This window comes from Chanos chanos, chromosome 6 (genome assembly GCF_902362185.1).
Source record: "Chanos chanos chromosome 6, fChaCha1.1, whole genome shotgun sequence".
Lineage (NCBI taxonomy): Eukaryota > Metazoa > Chordata > Actinopteri > Gonorynchiformes > Chanidae > Chanos > Chanos chanos.
The window spans coordinates 13,512,991-13,535,132 of record NC_044500.1 but is presented as its reverse complement, the minus strand read 5'-3'; the positions used below and the strand labels follow the sequence as shown (position 1 = coordinate 13,535,132).

The window sequence follows — 22,142 nt, the reverse complement described above, 5'->3', positions numbered from 1 at the left end:
GGAAGCTCTTACCCCTGCTCAACAGAATAAGATAGTAATAAAAATAACAAAGGTTCACAAATTTTTAAGCCCTTATTTTACTGCAACAGTTAGGCCGTATTGACCTCTTTTCGTTGCGAGTCATAATTGTCAACCACTGGACTACGGCTCTTCAATTTGCATATTGAATATATTGAGATATTCTTTTTGCAACAGATGCTCTCATTGTATTAAATAAAGCATTGTTACTTTTAATTTCAACAATATCTGTTGCTTCTGCTCTCCGGTCAACCTAGCCCAAAGTACTAACTAAGGCTACAACACCAACATCAAACAAACGAACTTCTTTGCTTGTTCAAACATGCATTCCGGCTTATGCAGTTAGGAACCATTTGCAAAGATGGACAACATAGACGGACATGTTTACGTGAAGCACTACTGAGAGTAAGTTTTCACCAGACAATGCTTATTTTACGTCGCTGGTTTCAGACAATGCGGCAAAAGTCTGACTAAACATTCACGTTTACTTTAGTGTGCCTTTGATGTTGATCGAGTAATCCTTGGATGGATATTTTACAACTTTAAATTAATCATCCGTTTTCAAGGTGTCTGACTCTAGTACTCGCTCGGCTGAAACAGCTCTGTTTATTCACGTATTTCAGCTGTAAGCTAGATAGCATCGTTAGTTAAAATATCCATCGCTAACGTATAAGTATGCTAGTTTGTGGAGTTTACGATACTGTTTAGGTTACTCTCGTAAGTAACTGAGAACATGTTTGATTCCGATTTGAGAACTTCCTGCAAGGTATGCTAGCTTAGGTAAACCAGCTGCAGACGAAAGCAAAGTTAGAGCTTGGTTACGAACCTTGTTTACTTAATTGTTCTAACTAAATTAGCTTAAGACTTTCAGTTCGAGGAAAACAGCTCTCGTTCATGTGAAACAATGCAATAATTAATAACTAACAGTCAACTTCTTATTTGACTCTTACCATTTAATTCTGTCGTCTTATCAATAGCTTTTTCCTGCAGTTTCTGGGCCGAGACTTAAGTGGCTCCTATCTCTTTTTCTGTTTTTTCTTTAAACAGATGCACTGTTCACTAATAACTGTGACGGGAGTCCACGTGTCACTGTCCGATGGCCGGGCCTTGATACTCGGTCGTGGACCAGTGTCTGGTGTGACGGATAAAAAGTGCTCTAGGCATCAAGGTGGGGCAAACAAGATGCATTAAGGACACACCACAGACACGCCTCTAAATCAATGACTATGTACAATGTTTTTATTATAAGGCGTTCACTTCACCCGCTATCGTCATCTTTCTTTGTAGTAAAACTGGTCGCCAACTACGCAGACCGACAAGTTCTCGTAACACAGGTAGCAAGATACATGTGATATTTTTTAAATCATATTTATCAACAGTATCCTCTGAAATGTAACTGTCAATCTTTTTTTTTTTATCTGTTGCGTTTTTTCTGCACAGCTTGGCCCTAATCCATCCTCTGTAGATGGAGAAGTCTTGGGCAGAGGTCAGTCTAAATGTCTCTCTCATGGAGGTACATTGTACCTTGTCAATCAGGCCCACCCCTTCATGCTGCAGTTTTCTGACACCCCTAATGGCCCTCAAGTATCCTCTCCAGAAAAACAGAACGAGAAGAGAAATGATACACATGAAAAGAAAGAGAAGCAGAGGAGTGCATCTAAGGATACCCAGCAAGCAGTTCCCAAAAGGAGTATCCAGGATTTCTTTGCCCCATCTCCCAAAAAAGTAAGAACCACAGACTCGTTTCCTGTTGACTTTATGAAACAAGTTTGTTACTTGTTTCACAAAGTTCAGACTGTTGCAGGTTTCTGAATTTTCTCTTTAATGTACAGTGTATTTTATGTTCTGATAGACTAGATCTTTTACTGTATCTTTATGCGTTATTACTCTTTCTACCCAGTCAATGAAAAGGCCACCTAGCTCTGAAGAAGAGGTCCCTGGCACAAAGCGGGGACGCACTGAGAAATCTCCGGAAAAGAATGAGGATGAAGAGGAAAGCCTGGCAGAGGAGAAACTCAGACAGCTGCAGGAGTTTGCAAAGAAAGCCATTACACAACAGACACCAGAAAAGTTAGCACCAGCCAGACCTCCTGCATGCTCTCATAGTCGTTGGGAACAAATAGGCAACCTTATGCTGTACACTGCAGCAGGGGTATCGGCAAGCTCGAAGGTGAGATGTACATTACTGGATGATGAGACACACTAAAATATGACTGATTCTATTCAGGTATTGCCAATTGAAGTAGGACTAAGCCACCCTGCATACTTTGCTTCAGCAGTTTTTTTTTTTTACATGAAAGTACATGTATAATCTTTATACATATAGTATGTCTTGATCAAAGCTTTTCTCAAATGATCCAGATTGCAGGGTTTGATATTGACGGCTGTATTATCACCACAAAATCTGGAAAAGTTTTTCCAACAGCTCCAGATGACTGGAGGTGAGCATGTTTTATTCTGATTCTCATTTCTTTTTACTGTCCTTCAGCATACAAATTCATGATCACTGAGACAAACAAACCAGATGAAATACTCTATTATACAGCTCAAGTTTGTCGCATTTGCTAAACTTTTTTTGATAGATTTTTTTTAGACATCAAACAGTATGTGCTATTATATTCTCTTTGGAAGAGGCTGGTCTCAAAGCACTCAGTTAAGGAGAAGAGTAAACATTCCTGTGTGTACACATTCCTCTTATAATGGGAGGGTGGTTTGTTTCTGTTTTTGATGTCTTGAAGGATCCTGTATCCGGAGATTCAGCCCAGACTGGCCAGTCTGTTAAAGAAGGGATTTAAGGTTTGTCTATAGATCAACAAATATTACTTTGTCTGTATTTGAACAGTGAAAGGCGGTATTTGCTAGTAGCCTCTTTGACTCAGACATTATGGAATGCAGTCGAACTTGTTAACAACACACCTCTCTGGGAGATAATCTTTATATCAGATCAACCCAGAAATAATAAGGATGGGTATTACATGTATACACTTTCATGTTTTGGGGCAAGATATGCTTTGCATTACAATCATAATGGCTGCTTGAAGTTTTTTTAAAATGAAATTATTGTAAATTTAAAGCTCTGCATTCATTTCTGTTTTACTTTCTAAAAAGCGGCAAACTGAGATGTGTAATAATTGCCATTTGTTATATTTGTAATGTTACAATAATGACAGCAAAAAAAAAAAACAACCAAAAAAAAAAAAAAAAAAAAAAGAAGTCACAGTTATTCAATGACTGTCTCCACTTTTAGGCGCTTTCGGACCGCACAGTTCTAGGGTCTCATTTGATAGGAACTACCCCCTGGGGAGCTTCCCCTAGAACTACATACGTTCTAGGGCCTTTTTTCTGTTTGCATTCGCACCGCCAGTAGGAACGCTGAAGTGACGTAAGCCGGCAGACGGTACAGCAGCGAAGAGCTGTTGTTAATGACCAACCATGGATAGCTGCACATTTTTAAGTACAAATTTAATGACTTTTAAGACCTTTTAAATACCTCCGAAAGGAAAAAATACCATTACTGCGACAAAAGAAATCGACAAACTAGACTACAGCATACACAATTAACCAGTTTTATTGAATTTGAATGACAGAAATATTGAGTGCACATTAGACATATAACTGCTTTCTCATTAACGAAAATAAAACTGTATGGCGACAGACCCTGTCCAATGGAATGAAATGTCCCCCTGCATTTATGCATTTACCACCGCAATAGCAGTGAATGACTCGGTAGGCATAGTAGTTTTCGGGTGCTAGCATAGCGCTTGTGCCTGACGCTTACTCGTAGCCTCGTGTTTTGTTTTTTTTTTTCTTTTTCCCCGCCGCAGTCCTCAAATCGTAAGCTAGATAAAGACATTCTTATTGTAGGTTAAAATTCGGATCACAGCCACACACGCGGACACACAAGCACCTACCGAAGCGGAGTGTACGCTGCCTCTTCAAATATACATTGGACGTTGCAGAAATGGTCATTGTTGGGAGATATACCGGTAAAATAAAACATAAAAACCATGTCTCCCATCCTACAATTCCAGACATTTTTGGACACGAATATCAAATACTAAATGTAATACGTTCCAAGACTTTATATTTTGTACGGATCTTTAAAAATGGCAGTTGCAATCATCGTATACCTGCGTCTGGACCAATGGCTGTACACCTACGTGACAAGGTTCCTTTTGCGCTGCGAAAGAGCTAAAAAAAACCCCTCAAAACGGAGTTGTTACAACTATAATCGTTCTAAGTTCCTGCGGTGCGAACACGCGAAAAAGGGGGTACTTTCTCCAACAGTTCTAAGAACTATGGAAAAGTTCCTCCGGAGAATGGAGATGTGGACTCGAATTAAAAAATTACTTACAACTTGACTTTGACTTTAATACCAGTGACTCTAGACTTCACTCGGACTTTCCCTCTTTGACTTGTAAGGACTTGACATATTTCATAGGTGAAAATACTAAATTTATTCATCTTAACAAAAAAGTGTGCAGCTATTTACTGATATTGTTGCTCACACGGGACTTAAGAACATGATGGCATTGCATGTCCAGAGGCATTGCCGTGCAGATAAGAAAATGAGACGTTGGATTAGTAGATTTGGTTTCAAAGTCTATGGTGTTGTAAACAGCAAACGGATGGCAATATGTAAAATATGTGGGACCAGAATTACAGATGGTGAAGCAACAATGTCCAACTTTGTTCGACACTTCAGGCTGCAACAAAGACCGGTAAATTAAGTATAATTATCTGTGTAGTTATCTTTGGTAAGCCATGGCTTAAACTAGCAAGATAAGAGCTAGAATTGGTCTACCTAGCTCTAGACGGGCTATCAACCTAAAAACAATGAGCTCTCGACACACTCAGTGTGGTAGCACAATCTTTTTTTTTAACAAATTGGTTGCAATATCTGCCTTTAATCCAGTGCTCCCATGAAGCGCATGTTCAGCCCCAGTGGCATCACACTACATCCTCATCGCGCACAAACGTCTGACACACTTCTGTCCAGTTTGATTTTTTGTAAATGTAGCGGTTCATCCTGAGCTACCGGTATGCTCACCCTGAAATCCATACTGTAAAAGCAACTCACCTCACTTACTCACCCACTCACTCAGGCAAAAATGCAAGAGCATTAAATTTGTCGAAGAGCGCACAATGACTTGTTTAGGACTTGAAACATAAGGTTAAGCACTTGGACTTTAATGTGGACTTGGTAATCCTTGACTTGGGACTTGCTTGGGACTTCTCTGTCTTGATGGTAGAGTAATTTATAAAAGACGCTCAGATTCTCCAAAGTCAAGGCAGGTTAGTTTATTCTCGCAGCGAGGAGACAAGTTACACGACGACACAATCCAGCATCACAGTAGTGAGTTGTCTGTCTTCTTCTAGTTTGCATGCAGTATTTATAGAATAACAAAAGCGGTGATAAGATTCTTAGGCAGAGCATGTTAAATGTGTACAACACGGTTATCTTCTTGTGACCGCAGTTTCACTGTTTGCTTTTAACATCTTGCGGTTAGTCCCAGGTCATGTTCTTCTTTCTGCTGAAATTCCCTTAAGTTGAACTTTGTTATAATATTTAACATTTGACACCTCTGCACACGGCATCTTGCATGTTTTGCACACGATATCTTATATTTGCACACGATATGTTTAATTCGGTTGGTTATACTAGGCCTACATGTCTACCGCCTGAAGAACATGCTGTGGTCAGTTCGCTCATCACTATCAGTGAAGCACATCTAGATCAGTTCTTCACGTGCCTCGGTTCAGCGTCCCCAGTTGAACTTTTGCTGAACCTTAGTAACCATGATCATGGCCTTATTACATACAAAGGAATAACATATTTTTCTGACACTTGACCTTGTACTTGACTTTGGGACTTTATCGTTAAGACTTGAGATTCACTTGTTAATTGCCAAAGAATGACTTTGTCCCACCTCTGGCTTTAAACACAAGACATGATCGATGAAGAGAATGTGCTTGAGGCCAGAAAACGTAAAATTCTTCTATAGCATACAGGCTACCTAAAGTGCTCTTAAAAAAGTGACCCTCCTTCTAAAAGTGACCCTCCTGATGGATTATGGCTGAGCTCTAAATTACAGACTTTAATTAAATGCTCTGTCAACAACTCTCTAGTGAAACAAAAGGAACCAGTAAATAAACAAAGTATTTTTTTTGTAACAAACTGGGGCAGAGATCTTGCTCAACTTCCATATCTGTCAAATTGGTTCTCAAGAAGCTTGTCTAACTTTTCTGGCAGTGGACAGTTTCAGCGTTTGTTTAATGCCAGACCTGTACCTTAGAACACTCATTCAGAAAGGAACAATGGATGCAGAATACTTCATTGCTAGCATTGGCAGTGTAGGAAATCTCTCCTCATTTTTTTTCTTCAGTAATCACTCAGGTCTGCTCGAAGATCTTCTACTGGCTCATTTAGGCATTTTTAATTTCATATAATCTGCCCTAAACAGATAATTATTTTTTTACACACTTAACTGTCTGTCTGCCCCCATTCCTAACAGATACACAAAAGTTTATTAAACAGTATGACACTCTGCATCATTTTCAGCTTCTCCTTCCAAATGGTTCTGAGTACTTTATCATTTTCTGTGTTCTTCTGTATCAGGTGGTGTTTTTCACCAATCAGTTGGGCATAGCTCGAGGCAAGCTAAGACCAGAGGTGTTCAAGTCTAAGGTGGAAGACATTCTTAAGACCCTGAACCTGCCTGTTCAGGTCAGTCATTGACAATATTAACCACAGAGCAATACCTTTAACACATTTATGTGTATTCAAATTTGTGCAGTGATATATGTACATTTTCTCAGCTGTGAGTTTTCTGCTCCCTCAGTCTAGATGTTCACGCTCTGTTTTTTGCTTGCTCTGCTCCTGTTTTAGGTGTTTGTGGCAGCAGGTCCTGGAATTTTCAGGAAACCTGTGATGGGAATGTGGGAACACTTATGTGAAAAGGTGAGGATCTTTTTCTGTGGCTCACTTTCAAGTTCTGTCCCCATCATATAATCTTATACGTCATGTAAAATAATAATAATAATAATAATACATTTTATTTGTAGAGCGCTTTTCATGGTACTCAAAGACGCTTGACAGGCATAAAATAATCAATAAAAGAAACATAATCATAAGAAAAATAAGAGAAAAATAAGAAAACAATAAAATAAAGTGTTAGAGGCATTTGACTTAAAAGTTGTAAAATCAGTGCAATAAAAGGGTAAATAAAATGTCAGTAAGCATGTGTATCTGTGTGTGTGTGTAATATTAATCTTAAAACAGACATGATTCAACACATATGACTTTGTTCCACATGGAGACAGAAGGTGTGAACAGCTGACTGTGAACTTATTTCCCTTACGTTGTGTAATGTATTGTAATGGTTGGCACCTGACAGCATGTGAATAAAACATGAGGGTGCAGCTCACTGACTGCTCATATGACACCAGAAACAGACCGAACTGACCAGAGTGGCATCTAAGTTTGTACCCCCAGTCAAATTCAAAAATTCGGAATGAAGTGCTTCCTTGTGAAACAGAATGTTCCTCTTCCCGCAGGCAAATGATGGGGTACCAGTGAATAAGTCGGAGAGTTTCTATGTGGGAGGTAAGTTGCTGTTGCAGTGAAGGGCTTTGCAGAAGACCACAGAAATAATAAACTTTACTGAATGTAAAAGACTTCAGCACAGGTTGGTTGTAACTGGGTGTGTGTCAATTCCTTTCTCTCCGATTTGTGTTTGTCTTTGAAGCGTGTCTGTGTTCATGACTGAGTGTCTTTAACGGTGCAGATGCAGCGGGCCGTCCTGTGAACTGGGCCCCAGGGAAAAAGAAGAAAGACTTCTCCTGCAGCGACAGACTGGTATACACTCATAAGCTTATCTCTTCCTTTTACAGATAGAGGCAATGTGTCTGAATTGTTTCAATGCACATGGGTTGTCCTCATCATTTTTTCCCCGTCATTCTTAGTTTGCCCTAAACATCGGACTGCAGTTCCACACTCCAGAGGAATTTTTCTTGGGTTGGAAGAGTGCTCCTTTCACATTGCCGTCTTTTGACCCTGTAAGTAATTTCCTCATTAATGTTCATCGGGTTTCCGTTGTATTCTATGTGTTATTACTGTTTTTATATGTCTGTTATTACGTTTTATATGTCTGTGATTGTATGTCTGTATGTTTGATGTATTTGTCTCTTTACAGAGAAAATGTGACCCGAACGGCCGTCTGTATGATCCTCCTGATGCCAGTCTCACGTCCACCCGTCAGGAAGTTATTGTTGCCGTGGGTTTCCCTGCCTGTGAGTTTGGTTTTGTAAATAGGGTTGCATCTTTTCTCTTCACTGTCTTGATTTCTGATTAACTGATATGTAGCTTTGCCCTCGTTTTTTTTTTTAAAAACCTTTCAGCCGGCAAATCCACCTTCTTCCACAAACACATCATTCCTAAGGGCTACGTATACGTGAATAGGGTGAGTGCATGTACACAGTAGTACTTACATTTAGACAATGCGGCTAAATAACCTTTAACAGCTTTACGAAAACCCTCTGATTGTGTTTTTCCACTTTCAGCATGGTAATCGTAGTGTTAAAAAAAAAAAATCTAATAGGGCTTTAGGAAAGGTTTAAACATCTAAAAATGGTTGGAGGATCATCTTAGTTGTGACCCTTGACCTTTCAGCTCTTGTGTTTTGTGTAAATTGTAGGACACCATGGGCTCCTGGCAGAGCTGTGTTTCAGCCTGCGAGCGTGCTCTAAAGGAAGGGCGCAGCGTAGCCGTGGATAACACCAACCCCGACCCAGAGTCCAGGAAACGGTATCGCTTTAAACCTTTATGATCAGCACGTGCCGCAGTCACTTGCCGTCTCTGAGAATAAATGATTCAGCTTTCGGAAATCACCACTGACCTTATTCCTGATGTGTCTCTTTAGGTATGTGGATGTGGCTCAGAATGCTGGCGTTCCCTGTCGGTGTTTCAACTTCGCGGCCTCTCTGGAACAGGCGAAGCACAACAACAGGGTATTTTGACTGATATTAATTATCACAGGGATACCGTAAAGCAATCACAGAAATATTTTTGTCATGCTTCAGCAGTAACAGCAGTAGGGCTTGCTGTACTGATAGGGATGACTACAGTGATATTCTTGGGTGTGTATGTGTATGTGTATGTGTGTGTGTGTGTGTGTGTGTGTGTGTGTGCGTGCGTGCGCGCATGCATGCCTTGTCTAATGTGCAACAACCTCTCATTCCCAGTTCCGGGAGATGGCGCCCTCTGCTGCCAAGCATGCTCCTGTCAATGACATGGTCTTCCACAGCTACAAGTGAGTGACTTGAAATAGGTCAAGTGCAATGACTGTTTAACAACAGCACCAACAGGCTACATATTAAATCTGCCTGTTGACAATAACCACAGCATCGATATTAATATCTGATCCATGTGTATCATATGTACTGAGCTGTAAAGGGCTCTAAACAGTACCAAGATTTTAAAATATTGTAACCGGATTCCTTTCAGTTCTTACCTTTGAAACATTGTGCATACTGCATCTTCTCTTTCCCTAGGAACAAGTTTGTGGCCCCCAGCTTGTCAGAGGGCTTTTCAGAAATTTTGCAAATCCACTTTGTGCCCGACTTTTCTGACAGTCAGTCAGAGGCTCTCTTCAGTCAGTTCTCTGAAGGTTGATTTGTGTGGACTCTAACACTAGAAAGCAAAAACCTTGTCAACTGCCCAGATGGTCCAGATGTCAACCCAGATATTTGTTTGCTTCTGATCAGCGTCCATTTCTCCATGACTGCTGCTCTGAACACACTTGTTAACCTGGGATTGTTTCTGAGCAGGACTGTGATGTGTTATGAGTGAACATGACCTCTGCATCTGTCTGAGAGGAGCGGGTATGACTATGACTAGACTATTAGCCCAAATCATCCACCTGTCATTTCAGAAGAATAAAATGAATCTGTTTAGTTGAATCTGGTGGGCTGCTGGGGTTAAAGTAAACCAGATTCTTCTTGTTTCTGTTGTCAAGGGAGACGTCTCTGCCTTATCCAAAGATTTGACTTTTTTTCATTTGTAAACAAATGTGACAACTGTTTTCATTTGTTTTTGGCTTTATTGGAGTCAGAAAAATAATGACCTTTTGCTTTTTAATATGTTTCCCCTCTTCAAATTGACAGTACATCTTGCAAATAAAGGAAAATGTTTTCTGATATATAATGAAGTGTGTTGTCATGGCTGGTAGATTTTGAGAAATTATAAGGAAGATAAAATTAACCATTCTGATACACTTTATGGATTAACTACAGTTAAGTCTGAAGCAATCTATGTAACAGAAATACTTGGAGAATAAAACCACTGTCTGATTTTGTTTCAGTAGTATGTGTTCAAAATGAACCTTTCAGCTGTTCATTGATAGGAATTCTGTCACCTGACCCAGGTCCAGCTGTAGCCTAGGTATGAGATAATGGTGTTGTGGAAATCTCGAGCATTTGAAAGAGTCATTGGTGGTTTTCTACTGCAGTATGTATGCATGCTGTCATGCACAGTTAATTAAGCAATCTTTGTGTGTCCTGCTGTTCACTAATACTTTTGCAAGACATAGCATTTTTGTAAAACCATTTTTGTAAAACAACTGGTAGTTTGCTTACAATTTACTCACTGGTTTCAAGATGCAATTCAAAATACAAAATGAACAGATCACTATTTTGTCAGTTTCTCTACGTCTCTGCGACCCCCAGCGTTTACGCAGTAAATATATCAAATAAAAATTTAAATTCTAATCCGTCCAAAATAGGAATGTTGATATGGATAATTCTCATTTTCAAAGTCCTTTGGGTTCTCAACCGCCAAGATTTGTATTCTGCCTGTCTTGGAAATCACTATGAATAAAAGCATCTGCTCAGTCAATGAATGTAAATGTAAGACAAGGAACCTGTAATGTGAAGCAATGGTCACCTCATGACTCAGGAAAGACATTTTATGATGATTATGTGAAAATTCAGGGGGAATGTAAATCCTAAGGTTTTCCTAATATCATTTGGCAAAGACAACAGTAATTTGTGGAACAGTTGTTGGTTGCTACGTGACGAGAAACGAGTGACACCCAGTTGTGCAGTGCATCTGACTATTTGAAACCCACTTATTATATTTTGAAACTGTTGACACAAATGCTAGACTACATACTGTCCCTGCAGTTAGTTTAATGTCAGTCTTTTTTTCTCCTTTTCCAGTACTACACTGAGAACACACTAGTCCCCTCATCAGACAGGAGCTCTGATAAAACTGTTTATTTGCAAGGTCTGAATATTTAGTGTCCTCAAAGGTCCTGATTCACAAGTAGGTCCAAAGTAGAGGAAGTGTTGTCCACACCTTAAACACAGGTATAAGCAGACTCTGAATATCTTTGATACTCTTGATTCCCTGCATTGGAAGAGCTGTATGAACACCTTGGCTTCTGTTCTTCTAAATGTACTGAGCCATAGGGTGGTCACTCCATACAGGCAGGCTGGACAGCCTCTCCTCAGTGCTGGGCTCAATAGGCCAGCCCCAAGCTTTGAAGAAGGGAGCCAGATTCATGTTGACCACCTTGGAGAAGGTTTCAGTATATACATTCATCTTTCCTTCTTTATGGTCTGGCACATCCTTCATGTGATGGTATGCAGCAAATACTGTTTTGAAGGCATCCCAGCCAAACTTTTCTTGAAGCTTAGGAAAGATAATGGGAGTAATGGAAGTAAAAGGACAGGTGAGAAAAAAGAACATGAAAGGGTGATACCTGAGCCAGATTTTACAACTTCAGTCATTTAATTTTGATGTTCATTTAAGAATTTAATTTCATCAGTAAACTCACTAACAAACTGAAAATGAGAAACAGAGTGTTTTTGCACTACACTTTCACAAGCTATTATTTTTAAAATAAAAAATATTTTTTGTTGTTCTCGTTCAAGGCTGGTATAAACAATTAGGCTTATCCATGACTATTGAAATTACAGCTACAAAGTACAATTTGGTTAGTATGCATGAACTGTGCAAATGCCTAAAATTTGTTACAATGCTTAGTTAATACATGACCTCACTAATATTTTGGTCTGTCTGCTTTTAAACAACCCCACCGTCAAGTCTGTGTCCTCAGCATTACACATCTGTCAGAGTAAATCTGAATGGGTGGGTGAAACCACACGTAACCATGTCATAGAAATAAATTTACAGCTTGGATTGTTAAAATCATATGAAAGATGTGCCACTATTGAAGTGGTTTTTGGTTAGGTGATTGGTATAAGCTGTGTGCTGGCAGGATGCCCCGTGCACAACAGGGGGAAATGAGTTTAAGACAATTTGGGACAGCGGGAAGTAAATAATTTTTTATAATCTCAAGTTACATGTTTAAAGTTTAAAGCACTGGCAGTTTTACTCTCCTCACAAATCGTGCTGTAGCTTACCTGCATATAGGTCTCCAGTGCTGTCCAAACCTCCCACTCTTTCAGGTTCTGGCCACCCTTTACATAACTCTGTATACGCCTGAGCCTTCTTGCAGATGTCATTTCTTCATGGGCCTGTTCCCGACTTATTTGTAGAACTGTCTCATGGATGTATACAGACCAAATATTGCAAGTACACTCCGTGGTGTGTGGTCTGAACTCCCATACACTACGCTGCTGGTTATGACCAAGCTCATGGATGGGTCCCCACATGTCTTTCATAGGGCCCATCAGGTCCCAGGCAGATTCGGTGTGCATCATAATCGGATAGCCAGAATGCAGGAAGCCTGCAGAGTGTAGGACAGAACAGATCCTTATAATGGTAAGAATATAATATCAAACAAATTGTTCATCATAAATAAATTCTGCAATGAAATAAACAATGAGCAGTTCTTTGTTTTCAACCGTCTGAAATTCTTGCCACAAACTCTTATCATAATTCAAATGAAGAGTGAATTTCAGCAATATGGCAATGTGACACTGGCGTGAGCTAATTATGTTTTTTCTAGTTAAAAGCTGTAAAAGCTTTTCTAGCTGTAAAGTGCAGCGTTACCAAAACACGTGCATACAGGGCCATTTTTAGATAGTTAACTTGGTTGGACTTGAGGTGTGTATCGGTTATTGCACTTGTTTTGCCCTGTGCTTTGATGTTTCCAAGTGAAATCTGTAGAATGTGCCCTGATGCACAGGGCATTGCAGAACGGGAAATCAGACGCTATTGTATGGAATTACTGGACCGTGGATGGCACCATGAGAGCTGGATATCAGTTGAAAATAAACGCAGTCAGGAAGGTCATGTATTTTTAGATCACATAGTTTGGTACAAAGGCTCAGACAAGTAGAATAATTAATACCGTGCTAATCAACAACAAGTGTAAACTATCAAAGAAAACATGAAACATTTCAGCGTTTTAAGTGTATTCATAACGACCTTCACTCAAAATAAAACGAAGATCTTAATAACCATGTGAAAACTTTTTGTTTGTTTGTTTTCTAAAGTAACTAACTCTCCATGGTTGATGAACTATTTGCTATTGTTACGTTCCAAAGTTAAATAATTAATATGGTGTTTGCATGGTTACGAATGACGGCTAAAGCACTATAGGTCCGTCACTGCTCATTCCACTTGCAATTTCAAGCTGGAGTTTTACCATCAAGATCCAGCAAGGCATAGCCTACCTTCAGAAAGAAAACGTTAAAAGGGCTATCCTAGTGTCACAAGGGAATGTAAGTTGCAAAAAGGGTAGTTTACAGAATGCATTCTAGACAACAACAGCTCTGGCTGAATTGTGAGAGAAACTTTGAAGCTAGTTAATCTCTTCTGTTCTTTTCTGTTCTGTTCTATTGACTAATCCATAGCGAAGCACTCTTAAAACTTCAGAAGTCTTTGCACAGTTCCATGCTAGCTTTTGTGTTGTTTAGGTGCTGGAGCATTTCAACAGAGCTTATTACAGCAATGTAGTGCAAACATGGTGACTTCTGCATCTCTTACTGCAAACACGGTAACTTGACAGCTGCCATACAGGAAAAATGGAAATTTTCTGAAACCTAAAAAATTCCATGTGAAATTTGCTGCATGTACCACCATAACGTGTTGAAATGTATTGTATGATGCGTTATGGTGAGCCATTACTTAAGGGTGAAAAATAAACCTTTCGATTTAGGCGCAACAGTGCTTACAGATCCACAGTACACAACATGGAGTTGTATGAGACACCTTGACAGCAGAGGTGGGAAAAATAAAAGTAGAAGTACATTTGTTAAAAACAAATTACTCTGAGTTAACATATCCCTCCTGAATAATATTTCAGTAAGAGTGAAATAGTCACTTGCTTACAATTTACAAAAATCGTTCTCAGTTTAACTCTACTTAGAGGACTTTTTTTTAGCAAGAGTACTTCTACTTTTACTTTTGCCACCTATGCTTGACAGTTGAGCTCTGATAACTGCTTTCTGGCTTTCCAGATAATTTTCAGTTATATGATGCCATGAATGACTGGAGGTGATGCAATTCTAAACTTAACTTTAACACGATGCAAACTAAATGCAAATTCTAAAGGACTGTGTATAACCAACCGGCAGAGATCTGGACGTCAGCCACGAAACGTTCCTTGCGTGGGAATTTAGCAGGCTTCGCAGCCAGGTCTGCTACCCCCTTCATAATGTTGTCCCAGAGTGTGGCCACTTTATCAGGACGTTCCAGTTGCCGGATGATGTCAGAGTCCATGGTGAGGATGATATTTTCAAACTCAAGCTCCGCCCAGGGAGCTGGAGCATTCCGGATGTTGTTCACCCAGTCTTTTACTGTGGTTTCGTCTAAGGAGGACAAAATCACTGGACTTTTAAACTAGCCTGTTCATCTCTTTACTGGTTAAAGACAACTAATGGATGATCGCTATTTCTGTGTCATTCTGTCATTTTGAGTAACCAGATAAAAAGAATAATTATCATGGTTTATTAGAATTGTGTTTTACCTTATTCAGGCTATTCTTACCAAAAATGCCACTGTCAAATGTTCATTTCACTGAAACAACACTGAAGATTTGTAATGATGGCATAAATTTTTACTCTTAAATGTGCTCTCTGGTGACTTTGCCATGAATGAAAATACTAAATCATATTACCAGACTTGTAGTAGGGTGCTTGGATCGCTGTTTTTATAATGATCTCCATTCCTTTAACCTGACTTTTGGGTGGAGCTATCAGGTAAATGAGCCCTCCCCAGAGGTTGCAAACATGTATCTTCTCTGCATTCACAGGAAATAGCTCACACACGACAGGAGCCCTCTTCAGAACTTCTGCCTTGCCAAGATCATCAGATTGGCAGCCAATCTGAACCTGAATGATGTGAAATCAAATTAGGCAAAATTCACCCAAAAACTTAATCATATTAAGTGTTTTTAAATTGTATGTGTATGCATTCAAATTATTATTTTAAGAAAAGCTGTAGAAGGGAAGCTGAGCTTAATAAAATACACGGACCAGAAAAAGCACATAGTAAGACTGAATGCCACCAAATAAACCAAGGAAACAATCAATTATTGATTTTTTTTATTTTATTTTTTGGAAATCAAAATTTTAAAAAAATCCAGGAGAGATTACTCTTGAAATTGAATAGAGTGAAACAATATTTTCAAAGATGTTAAGAAAACAGGTCCTGAGAAATTACTGATTCTGTCAATATAATCTCAGCAGAAATTTGCACATTAGATGATATAAGAAATTGCTTCATGAGATGGACAAAGCATGGTGTCCAATGTTGGCAGAATATTGTATAAAAGGTTGTAAAGTTAACAGATCTATAGCTACAACACAATACATCTTTATATATTTTCAATATGAGATCGTAAACACACACACACACACACTTATATAACTGTGTGTGTGTGTGTGTGTGTGTGTGTGTGTGTGTGAGGTGTTTAATTGATACCAAGATAAACTAATCAGTACAACTACAGTTATTGACAACAACAGCAAAAACAACAACAACAACAACAAATTTGGTTAATGAAATGTATACTTGTGAAATTGTGAGAAAAATTGTGAGAAAATTATATGAAATGGTAGAAATGCATAAAGTGGTTACCTGCCAGTCTTTCCCTATGATTTCAGGTGGGATTTCTATGTAGGTCTTCATTCCAGGGGAAAGATAAAGACCAGTGCTTATCCATTCTTTAAAATCTGAAACAGAGGGGCACAGATGCATCATTTTATTATGGATTGTCTTTTCAGTGATGCAAATGGCTATTAAAGGAGATAGATTCCTTTGAGATAAGATGCTACAAAACATCAACAGCAAACCAGAATATAATTATTTAAAAACTAATTCTTCCTTTGAGACTCTGAAGAGCAGTGCCTCAGCTAATAAACTTGTGAAATCACAGAGTAGATCGAATCTTGAGATGGCCACTTTTTGGGAGTTTCAAATACTGTGAATCTCATTTTCCATTAAATCATAGACTAAAGGGTTGTAGACTATACAGTAATTAAGTAAGTTTCTTTCTGTTGCCCAGAGGCAAAATAAAGGCAACCTACCTTCAGTTTTGACACTGATGCAAACCCTTGCATTGGAGACTGTAGGGAGGTTGGGTCTGTTCTTAATGATATAGGGCAGTAGAGTGTCAGGGTCTGAGCAAACTTTGTACACTTGAGTCCCAATGTGGAGAAGTAGGTGATCTTTGGCACTGCTGACTGGTCTCTTGTCTGACACCTGTGGAAAATCGACCTTTTTCAACATTTCAGTGAGGGATGTCACCACCGAAGTGTAGGAAGCAGAATCGTGTGCTTGAATGCGGAGATACTTAGCATAGTCACTGCCGAGTTTCTTTAAGAAAGCTTGCTCATGTTCTGTCAAAGTCTTACTCAGGGTCATGTGTTCAATAAAACGCTGCAGTAATTTGCGGAAGTGGTATCCCTTAGTGGATACTTGTTGAACGTCTGGAGTCTTGTACAGCCCAGAACTCAAGGTGTCTTCTAGGATACTCAGTCCCATCTCATTAAGGATGTGATTCCCAGGGTAATCAGTCATCACATTATGTCCACGGTGGGTATAAGCCCAGTGCCAAGCATGACCACCAATAAGGAGTCCACCACCTTCAGCCACAAAGTCTTGAATTTCATCACATTGGGCATCACTGTAGGAAGTGCACACATAGACACTGAGTCCTTCCTTGAAGTGAGTCAGTTGACATTCCAGCCCAGACCTCTTCAGTAGCTTGTAGGCTCCTTTGAGTTGGGGCTGTACACCAACCAACCCATTGTGCCCCTCATCCAACCAGTGAATGGCATTGATCATGAAAGTTGTTAGTGGTTCGTGTCCCAGGTAAGCTTCATGGGTGGATACAATTACACGACCCTGCCCATAGTATGCCCCAGCAATAAAGGCTCCTCCATTTGGAGTGGTTCCAATGGGAAATGCTAAAGGTCCATGCACCAAGACCTCAGATGGTACAGCTTCACCCTGGATGTCAAACTCTGAAACTCCTTTCAGCAGAAACTCCAGGTCTCTTACAAAATCTTTGCTGGACCTGGGAGAGAGTAAAGGTAGGAAATTTTAGCCTTAAAGACTATCATAACCAAGTGGCCAAGAAAATTAATTCACTGGCTCAGTACTTACAGTACAGAGTGGTAGCTTGTGGGGATTTGCTTGGGCACAGAAAATGTTCCATGTTCTCCATAGTATGTTGAGAGGTAGATTCCTGCCACACTGCATATCTTGTTTCCAGGGAAGTGAAGAAAAGCGTTTTTATCTGGATGGATTGTTGCCCAGTGCCAGGCCTGACCCGCAATTAGCAAGCCTCCTCCAGCTTTAAGGAAGGCGACCAACTGTTTAGCACATTGGTCCACTCCATAGGCATCACAGACATAGACATCAAACCCGCTTTGAAAGTCTCCAACCTTTACGTTTGTTCCAGAAATAGACAAGTTATAAGCAATGTCTTTACAGCTTTCATGAATGCCAACAGTAGTTGTATGTTCAACAGAGGAAATAAGCCAAGACAAGGCATTCTCCACCAAATCAGGAAAATCTCTGAGATATTGTTCATGTCCCAACACCACCATCCGTCCCTGGCCATAGCAAGAGGCTGCAATTAAAACCTGACCCTTGGGACTCAGGGCCAACGGAAAGGCATGGTCACGAGTTAGCACCATGGCACTCGGAACTGGTGACCCAGAAAAATCAAGCTTCTCTAATCCATGCATAAGAGCAGAGTAGTGTTCTTCACATGCCATAGTGTTCTGGGTGGACGCTTCCTATGAAGTAGCTGAGGCTTAGTCTGACTGGAGTTTGTGTACCTCTGATGTTGCCGATGCTGAGCTACTCTGTATTTTGGAAAGCAGATCAGACAAGACACAGACATTTCAGTACATTATTCAACTGTATGTCTTCAGTCTCACGATAAGGTTCTTCAAAAGATAATGACTGAAAATGTCTCCTGAAAAAATTTCTTGTTGCTATTGAAGTGACTGTGACAAAGTTGAACGTTGGCATTCCGAAGACTCATATGACTCACCGTCGGCTCATTTTTAGTTGCAAAGTCTCTTGCATTCAAAGATTCTGAGCCTACTTCTATTCTTTGTATCTTTGCTTCTTGTAGCTTTGCTTCCCTTCCTGATCTGTTCCTTGTTTTTGACTATTGCTTTACTTTCAACATACTGGCTGCCTGCATAATGAACTCTGCACTGTGTTGTTGATGACTCCATCACTTTGCCTTTGATATACCTGTATCCTGTGTACCGAACCCTGCCTGACTTTTAACAGCCTCTTGGAAAGTTTTGTAAATAAAAAAGTACTCTGCACTTGCATCTAGTTCAGTCATTTTAGTTAACAGTGTTGAATGGCTCCTGACTCTCTCCAGGCCCTTCATGCTAAAAAAGTTCTCTCTTACTCATGTGTATTTGACTTAGCTTAGATTTTAATCATGAGATTCTGTTCAGTTCTGACAAAAGCACTTTTAGAATCAAATGCACAAACTATGAGCGACTTACCAAATGTCGCATGATTATTTAGATTGAAAATGATTTTTTGGTGAATTTATTTTTTTATAAACTGTATTTGTCACGACATGAAAGGCATAAATAAAAATAAAATAAAAAAATTAAAATTAAAATAAAAAAGGTTAAAAATCAACTTGTGTCATGATTGTGCTTTGTTTAAGGGAACTCTACATATTGGTTAAGGGTGGGTTAAGGCTCCCCATTCTGTGTTAAGTTCTGTTAGTTTGAAAGAGAGTTGTTTGTTTGTTTGTCCATGAAATTGCCCTCACATCAAAGACCAATTATGACTCAAAAACGGATTCGGAAAGCTCAGAAGAACAATCTCAGTTAAACTCACTTGTTGAAGAGTCTGCTGTGATTTTTTGCCCCCGTTGTAACCTACCCAGCTGGCACATGACCGACCCTCAACGTTGAATTGTGGTTGCAATAACGTTGAAACAACGTTTAATGTTAATGGTTGTAAAAATGTTAACACAATACTCATAAGTCAATGTCGAAATTTCGACGTTGAATTATCTGTACATTTAATCGACATAATGTCTTCAACAACAAACAAAAGAAAATTGTAACGCCTGTTGCCCCTCATATTTATTCAGGAAAGTGCCATAATATCTTTTCCCAGTTATTCAGACAGTATTGTCATGTTGATCCAATTGCTAACTAGGTTATAATATTGTAGCGTCGGAGAGTGGTTGTTGACCCCGCCCCTTTTGCTCTGTTGGGGAAGTTTCACTGTTTATTTGTTGTGAGACAACGTGTTTGAAGTAGATGTGTGTTGGGGGATATTTACTGGTGATTTTGTTATATTTGTCTCTATGTTTTAAATTTTTATGTTACAGATAGTAATTTGGGACGTCACCATTTTGGTGAAGTGTAGCCAATATTGTGGTATCGATGTTGCTTTCATATACTTTATTAACGTTTAATTCAGTGTTGACAACCCTTTCATCTATGTCGGAACGTACAACGTCGCGATATCAACGTTGATTCGATTTTCAGAATCAATAATTAGTTCAACATTAATTCAGCGTCGATGCAAGACCTTATATTCACCAAAATTGAAAAGCAAGACGCTGAAACAACATCGCGGCATCAACGTAGGTTAAATTTTCAGAATCGAAACAAAATTCAGCGGTGATTCAACCTTGGTCCATGACGTTGACTAAACCTTGAGTAAACGTTGAAATACCGGCTGGGTAAATGAGTCGTCGGTGCAGAAATAAATCAAATTTAGAAATTTACATTTAGATCATTTTCATATCTCCCATAAATATCTCATTATTTCTCCGAGATTTGTTTTCAGACACCCCAGTTAGATCAGGGATCACACTATTAGGATCAGAACAACACCATGACTGTTTCTGTTCAATGGACCGAAAGAGCATTGTGCTCTGCATCAGGCATAGGTAGGTCCACATTTCACACTTGTGAATTTTCACTCTCGGCTATTTCACAAAGAAAGGGGTAAGCCTACTATATGTTTTTAGAAAAGACCGACTTTCTCTTCAACAGTTAGCGTACCGACAGATCCTGGCAATTAAACAGACTTACCTCTCATCAAAATTCAGACCAAGTTCAGACAGACAAAGTGATAGATTAAGGGCGTTTTCACACGTGAAAGTCCGGACCAAGGTCTGTGTTTTTGTTGCACTGTATACATTTGAATCTTTAGTTTTGGTTTCACATTGCACCTTTGCGAGCGCACTGAAGAACTTTGCATTACACATCTACGTCCTGTCGTCATCACTTACGTGGCTGCGTCTCCCTATACTGGACGTAGTCGTCGTCATAAAAAGGAAAATGGTCCTTCTCATTTTTTTACATACCCCTTTTTCCAATGGCGTCCCGCACTGACGAGATACATACTGCTGTGCTACCGCAGTTTCTGTATCTTCAGGTGGCATTGCTCCCCGTCCTCTCTCTGTTATTCCCTCAGAAAATAAGTTATGAGTTTCTGAATTTTTATGCGTATTTTCAAGGAATAAACTTTTTTTATAACTAAATATTGCCATTTTTACATATTGAGAAGTTGCGTTTCGTTTTTGAAACATGATTTGGTGATTTCCAGTACAATGCTTACTAGGACGCGGCAGACCAGCAGAGGCCAACACACAGGCAGCTATCCTGAGAGGGCTAGTCAAAAAATAGTAAAATTTGGATTCAATAATTATGTTGTGGATAGGGCTGCATGATTTGGTCAAAAATATCATATCGTGCGATTTGAACTACCATGTGATAAACATCTAAGTTAGCATCTCAAATTTTTTCTTAGTTGTCAAGACTAAATCAGATTAAGGCATAGAACAACACTGTAAAAGGATTTTTTGTAATAATCGTAAACTCAATAAAAACTTTAAATGACAAAATGGTACAAATTGTTTAGAACATTTCAAAAAAGAATTTCTCATAGACCGTCAGGCACGTAAAGTCACCAACAATTGTTTGTTTTAGTTCATGTCGAACTTCGTCTGTCCTATTTTCCTTTCATACGTAAATTCATCATAAAGCTCTATTTGTCGTGAAGTAGGATACGGGGTAGCCCAATGCCCAACGGGGTGTCCCGAAAACTAATAAACGATTCGGAGGCAAGCGAGGTAGGATGACCTACGCCGAACGCAGGCTCACTGCTTCAGAACGGAGATGAATTTTGACCGGATTTATGACTAAGATGTACAGATACGATCTTGAGCCTTTAGCGGTTTAGCAATTGCATGCGGACATGTCGCGATTAAATTTTAATTAGATTAATTGTGCAGCCCTAGTCGATGACGGTAGGAAGAAGAGAACAGCGGTATGCAATGTGTGCAGCTAAACAATCAGTGACACGACCACCACAACATCCAACTTCATCCGTCACTATACAAAACCCACAAAGAAAGGTATGTGAGAGTGTCTTTTTAGCTAATTTACTGGCTGGTCAAACGTTAAGTTTAAGCTATGTTAGACTTGGCTTCGAATCGATTATACGTTTTATTGATAAGACGGATCGTTAAGGTAAAAGACAATCGGGGGACTGATTCGGATCATCAGAATTTCGTATGACTTGACTTGTGACTTGCTTGACCTTATCAGTGACTTGACTTGTCTTGCTTGACTCAGCAGGGACTTGACTTGAGTTGCTTGATTCTCACCACAGCAGCTTGTGACTTGCACATGTGTGA

At 39.5% G+C, this 22,142-nt stretch overlaps 2 protein-coding genes across 2 annotated transcripts; one reads left to right on the top strand and one right to left on the bottom strand.

Moving 5' to 3' along the window:
* The first annotated feature begins 1,065 nt into the window (after positions 1-1,065).
* Positions 1,066-10,083, top strand: pnkp (polynucleotide kinase 3'-phosphatase). Its single transcript, XM_030777695.1, has 17 exons — positions 1,066-1,186; positions 1,306-1,352; positions 1,459-1,743; positions 1,919-2,188; positions 2,380-2,459; positions 2,757-2,814; positions 6,638-6,745; positions 6,908-6,979; positions 7,576-7,624; positions 7,806-7,876; positions 7,984-8,076; positions 8,214-8,310; positions 8,419-8,480; positions 8,715-8,824; positions 8,940-9,027; positions 9,262-9,329; positions 9,571-10,083. Exons 1-17 carry the CDS (start codon positions 1,066-1,068, stop codon positions 9,689-9,691), a joined length of 1,800 nt encoding a protein of 599 aa, XP_030633555.1. The 3' UTR covers positions 9,692-10,083.
* Positions 10,084-11,467: 1,384 nt separating this feature from the next.
* On the bottom strand, positions 11,468-18,216 carry LOC115815075 (TRPM8 channel-associated factor homolog). The gene is made up of 7 exons (XM_030778043.1): positions 17,600-18,216; positions 16,519-17,510; positions 16,070-16,164; positions 15,108-15,321; positions 14,560-14,799; positions 12,445-12,770; positions 11,468-11,710 (listed from the first exon to the last, which is right to left on the bottom strand). Exons 1-7 carry the CDS (start codon positions 18,214-18,216, stop codon positions 11,468-11,470), a joined length of 2,727 nt encoding a protein of 908 aa, XP_030633903.1.
* Positions 18,217-22,142: the final 3,926 nt, after the last annotated feature.

What these genes read in the sequence shown, in the direction of transcription:
- pnkp (XM_030777695.1), top strand. Translation starts at nt 1,066, where the DNA reads ATGCACTGTTCACTAATAACTGTGACGGGAGTCCACGTGTCACTGTCC. An exon ending in ACAGCTCCAGATGACTGGAG is followed by an intron (nt 2,460 to 2,756) that starts GTGAGCATGTTT and finishes GATGTCTTGAAG; the next exon opens with GATCCTGTATCCGGAGATTC. An exon ending in GGGAACACTTATGTGAAAAG is followed by an intron (nt 6,980 to 7,575) that starts GTGAGGATCTTT and finishes CTCTTCCCGCAG; the next exon opens with GCAAATGATGGGGTACCAGT.
- LOC115815075 (XM_030778043.1), bottom strand. Translation starts at nt 18,216, where the DNA reads ATGGCATGTGAAGAACACTACTCTGCTCTTATGCATGGATTAGAGAAG. An exon ending in AGCACCCTACTACAAGTCTG is followed by an intron (nt 14,800 to 15,107) that starts GTAATATGATTT and finishes TGTCCTCCTTAG; the next exon opens with ACGAAACCACAGTAAAAGAC. An exon ending in TGACGTCCAGATCTCTGCCG is followed by an intron (nt 12,771 to 14,559) that starts GTTGGTTATACA and finishes TACACTCTGCAG; the next exon opens with GCTTCCTGCATTCTGGCTAT.